Source organism: Leopardus geoffroyi, chromosome B3, assembly GCF_018350155.1.
Source record: "Leopardus geoffroyi isolate Oge1 chromosome B3, O.geoffroyi_Oge1_pat1.0, whole genome shotgun sequence".
Taxonomy (NCBI): Eukaryota; Metazoa; Chordata; class Mammalia; order Carnivora; family Felidae; genus Leopardus; species Leopardus geoffroyi.
In genome coordinates, this window is record NC_059337.1 from 6,289,590 (window position 1) to 6,295,770 (window position 6,181).

General features: G+C 53.7%; 1 protein-coding gene across 3 annotated transcripts in view; it reads left to right on the forward strand.

Moving 5' to 3' along the window:
• Window positions 1-5,528, forward strand: part of RHCG (Rh family C glycoprotein) — a 23,176-nt gene extending 17,648 nt beyond the window's left edge. Inside the window, exons 7-11 of one of the 3 annotated variants that reach the window (XM_045448672.1) lie at window positions 102-238; window positions 540-664; window positions 891-964; window positions 4,189-4,270; window positions 5,083-5,528. In XM_045448672.1, the coding sequence (XP_045304628.1) occupies window positions 102-238; window positions 540-664; window positions 891-964; window positions 4,189-4,257 (405 nt within the window). In that variant the 3' untranslated portion in view covers window positions 4,258-4,270; window positions 5,083-5,528. Of the gene's footprint in view, window positions 1-101; window positions 239-539; window positions 665-890; window positions 965-4,188; window positions 4,282-4,689; window positions 5,052-5,082 lie in introns of those variants that run through there. The other 2 variants (XM_045448673.1, XM_045448671.1) reach the window with 2 other exon arrangements.
• Window positions 5,529-6,181: the final 653 nt, after the last annotated feature.

The following is a 6,181-nucleotide window of genomic DNA, read 5'->3' on the forward strand; positions in this document are numbered from 1 at the left end:
AGGGTGCTGGGTCTCTGGGTATTTGGGGCCTCTGGAATCCTGGCCTCCCCACACCCCTGCCAGGGCTAAGGGCCCGAGCAACACCCTTCTCCCCTCTGCAGCCATTCCTGGAGTCACGGCTGCGGATCCAGGACACGTGTGGCATTCACAACCTGCACGGCCTCCCGGGCATCATAGGCGCCATTGTGGGTGCAGTGACAGCATCCTGTGCCAATGCTAAGGTGTATGGAATAAAAGGGTAAGTATGGAGGAGGTGCAGGGAACTCAGGCTCCCTCCTTCCTTCTCCATTCCTCCTTCCTGCTTTTCTGGGGTCCAACGTTGTATCTCTACCCCTAGCCTTCCCTAATCTGCACAACCACCTATGGGCCTCTCTCCCGAACCTCTGTCCTTCCTCAGGAGTCTTAGAGACCATCTGCACATGGGGAGGCTCAGGCCAGGGTTTACTGAGCCTTGGTGCCCATTCACATTTGTGGGGCGACAGCAAGTGCTTCCTTGGCCTCTCTGTGGAGCCCTGACCTGCTCTCTGTCTCCACTCGAGGCTTGCCAATTTCTTTGGCTTTGATGGTTTCAAGACTTCCTGGGACTCAAGCATGCAGGGCAAGTTTCAGGCTGCTGGTCTCTTCGTGTCCCTGGCCATAGCCCTGGTGGGCGGCATCATCGTGGGTGAGTGGGAGCGTCTGGGCCAGAGAAGGTGGGGCCACTGCGGGTGGGGGACCCACCAGCACGTACCAGAGGTCAGCCCGGAGGACCCAGGAATCCTGTGCGCTTGTGGCTGTGGGATTGGGTTGGGTTGGGTTGGGGGGGGGGGGAGCTTCCCATCTGTGGGAAAGGGCTGGGTAGGTAGAGAGGAGGTGGTTCCTGACCTCCTGTGACCCCCAACTTTCTTTAGGGATCATTTTGAAATTGCCATTCTGGGGACAACCTGCTGATGAGAACTGCTTTGAGGATTCAGTCTACTGGGAGGTGAGTTCCAGGAACTTGTTCTCCTACCCAAAGGGGGTTCTGCCCTTCTCCACAGACCCTACTCACGTCAGCTGGGCTGGGTCCTGAGGAGCCGGAAGCTGAAGGTGAGGGACTTAGCCCCCCATCACCTTACTCCTCCAACGGGAGACTGTGTCTCCTGGGGCGGGGGTGGGCTGAAGGCTTTATTCTAGAGCAGTAATTCCTAAAGTATGGCCCCCTGTGCTCCCCAGAAGCAGCAGCACCTGGGAACTTGTGAGGAATACAAATTTCTTGAATCGTACCCAGTCCTCCTGAATCCAAAATTCAGGGGTGGGGCTCAGCACTGTGTTTCAACAAGCCCTCCCCGTGATTCTGATGAAACGCACACCCGCCTCTGAGAACCACGCCCCTTCTGTGTGCATTGGAATCACCCGGGGAGCCTTAAAGGTTCTCCAAGCCCCACGAGGCTCCGAGTTCATTGGTTTGGGGGTAGGGCCTGGACATTAGGAGTTTTTGGTTTTTTTGTTTTTTTTAAACTTCCCCAGGTGAATCCAATATATAACCCGGGTTAAGAACCACTATGTGTGGTCCACTTCACTCTCCATAAGATCCACCTGGAGACCTTGTAAAAATGCAGCTTCCCAGGCACCTGCCCAGGATTGTAATTCAGGAGGGCCTATGCGTGTAATTCAGGAGGGCCTCAACTTTCCAGCTGAGTCTGGTCCAGAAACTGAGTTCTGTGACATTCCATTGCTTCCCGTATCAGTACAGAGACCCAACTGGAGAAACGGTGTTCTACAAGCTGAAAGTACTAGGATGTCACAGGACTCCATTTCTTTAAAAAGATGCCGCGATTTGGGTTTTCAGTGACTTCAGGGAGGCCTCCCTCCTGACCAATCATTGTTGAAGGCAATTACCTTCGTTAGATGGTGGCGGATGGCAGCCACCCACACTTCCCCTCATGACAGGGGGCAGGACCTAACCTGTGTCTGTGGCCCCTGTGACAGGGGCCTGCCCATCACCGCCTTTCATGTGGCTCTGTATTTTTATTTTATTTTTAAAATGGTTATTTATTTTCTTTGAGATGGGGGAGAGAGAGAGGGAGGGGGGGAGGGCAGATAGAGAGGGGGAGACAGAGATTCCCAAGTGGGCTCTCCCCTGCCAAACCCACAGTGAGATCAAACCCACAAACCGTGAGATCATGGCCTGAGCTGAAATCAAGAGTCAGATGCTTAACCGCCTGAGCCACCCAGGTGCCCCTTGGCTCTGTATTTTTAACCACACCAGAAGTTTCCTGGGTAATTTCAACTGATATCCATTAGAAGCCAATTTCATGTACATAGCTAATAATGCTTTTGAATTCATTCTCTTTAAATTATTTTTTAATTATAAAATGAATAGAAGCCCATTAAAGGAAATCTGGAAATAGAGAAAAATAGAAAGAAATCCTATCACCCTAATTCAAGTACTGTTAATGTTTTGGGCATATTTCCCTCCAGTCTTTTTTTTTTTTTTTTTTAATCCTCGCAGATTTTTTAATGTTTATTTATTTTTGAGAGAAAAAGAGAGAGAGTGTGTGTGTGAGCAGGGGAGGGGCAGAGAGAGAGGGAGACACAGAATCTGAAGCAGGCTCCAGACTCAAGGCTGTTAGCACAGAGCCTGATGTGGGGCTCAAACTCACGAGCCATGAGATCATGACCTGAGCCTAAGTCGGATGCTTAACCGACTGAGCCACCCAGGTGCCCCAATTTTTTTTTTTACACAGTGGAGATTATATGCCCAATTTGAGATCCTGCTCTTTCTTTTTATAAGAAGTATTCTGGGGGCGCCTGGGTGGCGCAGTCGGTTAGGCGTCCGACTTCAGCCAGGTCACGATCTCGCGGTCCGTGAGTTCGAGCCCCGCATCAGGCTCTGGGCTGATGGCTCAGAGCCTGGAGCCTGTTTCCGATTCTGTGTCTCCCTCTCTCTCTCTGCCCCTCCCCCGTTCATGCTCTGTCTCTCTCTGTCCCAAAAATGAATAAACGTTGAAAAAAAAAATTAAAAAAAAAAGAAGTATTCTGTCATTACATTCTTAATAAACTTCCTTTTTTTAGCAGCATAATTATTTTCATCCCATTTTTAAAGTCAGAATTTAAACTATTTTAGACACCACAATTAGAAATCACACAGATTTAACACCAATGAAATAAACTAAAAGATGTTATCAACTCCCATATATAGAAGTTCACTCTTGGTTCTGTTTTGATCTTTACAATGTATTCTAAGTTCACACCTTCTCTCTGCTGTATACCTTTCAGCAGTGCTCCGTTTTGAGGACTGTAATTCTGTGTCAGTGGAAGTAAGCCACCATCAGGCCGTCCCCTCAGCCCCTGGCCTCTGGATGGTTTACCTAGGAGATGAGGTGGCTTTCCAGAGGATGAGGGGACACAGCTGTTCCCCAGGACCTTAGATGAGGCAATCTTTTTTAAGTTGATTCATTTATTCTGAGAGAGACAGAGACAGCGGGAGTGGGGGAAGGGCAGAGAGCAAGGAAGACAGAGAATCCCAAGCAGGCTCCGTGCTGCTAGTGCAGAGCCCGATGCAGGGCTTGAATCTATGCAACCGTGAGATCATGCCCTGAGCCAAAATCGAGAGTTGGACGCTCAACCAACGGAGGCACTCAGGCGCCCCAGATGAGGCAATCTTTGAGATCAAAGCTAAGCCTTGAAGCCGAGGCAACGCTGATCCACCCCACTCCCACTCCACCTACCAATCCATTTCTGCTCCCCCCTCCCCGCACACACACATCTCACCTCACCCCCCTTTTGGACCTGTCTGCTATTTAGGGAGCTTGCCATGCTGCCTCTCCCTGGCACATTACTCCTGCTCATCTATCAAAAGTGGGTTCAGCACAACCAGAATCCCCCACCCCTGACTGGGCTGTCAGCCTCTCATGTGCATTTGCAGCTCATATTGTCACTGTGCCTATCACTTGAACGCCTTCCCATTGCTCTGGTGGGGCAAGGACTCTGTCTCATGCTTGCAGTGCCCCAGCACCCTGGACAGTGGCTAGCCTGATGTAGGGAGCAGGACACCTGTGTGAAGGACTGCCCTGCTCCCTGGCATGCAATCTGCACAGTGATCACAAGGTGGCGCCCGCCACACACCATACGCTGCTCCTGACTTGCCCAGGCTGTGCCAGTTCTACCAGGGACACCTGCCTGGCCTAGGGCAGGGCCCTTGGAACTGCCCTCCTGTCTCTGCAGATGCCTGAGGAGCTGAAGAGCACTGTCTTACATCCTGAGGACTCCACCCTCAAGCCCGCGGAACCTTAAACTCCCAGGGCAGGTGAGAAGCAGGTGAGAGCATGGGCAGGGTCTCCCGGTGGGTGCCCAGCTCTGGGAACTGGGTGACACCAGCAAAGGGGCAAAAAGAGAGCATCAAGAAATGCGGATGTGAGCTTCCACCCCTCCTGCCTGGATTGGAGCGGGCATGTGAGGGTTGGTGGCACTCAGACTCCTTGCAAGCTGGACAGGCACGGAGATATATGGAAGGCACTCTGAACTGGAAGGAATATATAGCAGGTGACCTGGGTGCACACTTGGCTTTGCTGCTGACTGGCTGTGACTTTGAGGATCTCTTCACCCAGAGCCAGAGCCTCAATTTCCTCATTTATAAAAGCAGGACTGACAGGCCTGGCTCTATTCAGTCGACCGCCTCGGGCTAGTTGTACCTTCCTTCTCTGTCTCCTCTCTTCTGCCCATCAGCTCACAGTCTCCTTGCCCCCGTGTGGAATGCACCAAGCCCTTCCTCGTGCCTTTTGCATCTAACCCTCCACAGAGAGCTCTACCCGACAGGTGCAACCACTTCCCTCTTTTCCAATAAATGAGAAAATTCAGGCTCAGAAAAGTTCAGGTTCTCCAAGGCCACAGAGTGCAAGTGGAGAAACTGGGGTCTTAGCAAGTCATTACCCCTGTGCTCATTAGCGCTCTTGGATCCCCTTGGAGCCCAGAGCTTGGAAAGAGCTGCATCTGGGGCACAAGGCTGAGTGATGTGACCACTTGCCTCTAATGCCCACCCTGTCCGGAAAAGGCAAAGGTGCCCAAGGGGCTACGGCGGGACCCCACAGTGGCCCGCTGCTCTTGGCTCTCTCCCTGCAGGCTCCACAGACTGCCCCGGCCCTCCCAAAAGAGCGGTGCTGACCAAGCTGAGAACACAGGAGCAAGGCAAGCAGCACCCCACCTGCTGGCCTGGCCCAGGGCGCCCTCCACTGCTTTCTCCTTCATCCCAGGAGGCCTGCCTGAGAATGGAGACAGGAGAGCTATAGACAAAGTGGGCATCCAAGCCAGGGTCTGGCTGCAGGAGGCCTGCCTCCAGGGGGTCTGGGTGGCCACATCCTGAGAACAGCAGGAAGGAGTGGGGCCGGCAGCTGGGAGTGGGCGCGAGCCATCCTAGGAGACAACTTAGCCGCCAGCCCAACTTCTGGGGTCTTCCGCTCCCTGCCTGCCCCTCCGCCAGCACCCCCCTTGCTCCCTGGGCCCCCCAGACCTCTCGGTGCCATGCAGATGGCAGCCTCCGTGAATAAACGTTCCTGGTGTTCTTTGTAGAATGGGTGTGAATGCTCCAAACGGGGCCGGCTTGAAGGACAAAAGGACCCCAAAGACCTGGCCTCCCGCCCCTGTCCTGACCCTCCATACCAAGCTGCCACCCACAATGCAAGGGAAATCATCCTGGGCTGAAGAGGAAGAATCCGGGGTGCTGGAGGCTGCTCCCGCTTGGGGCCCCCTGCCAGGCTCAGCTTTGGGGCTGGGGTCTTTCCCCAAGGCCCGTCCTTAGTTTACATCAACCACCCCAGAAACTCACCGACCATGAAAACTGCCATGCCCACCGTGCCCTCCGTGTGACCCTGCTCCGTTTCAAGGGCACTCAGGCAGGGTGGGAGAATAAGGGAGGAGGGCTCCTTTGGGCCAATCCCCCTACCCCAACCCTTTCCTCTTGCTCCCTGCCAAGCCAGCCTGGACTCCACAGTTTGGATCTCACCACTTCTTGTGGCCAGCCACCACCCTGGGCTGAGTAACACACACTTCCCACCCTTAGGGGCCTCACAGTCTAGCTGAGGACCGACCTGACACCCGGGATCCACCCTGAACTCTTGACAGCCATTCCATGGCCAGGTGGCTTCCCAGAGCGGGTGACCTGAGCAGGGTTTTGGAGGCTGAATAGGAGTTTACCGGAAGGATGGCACGGGGTCAGCCTGGG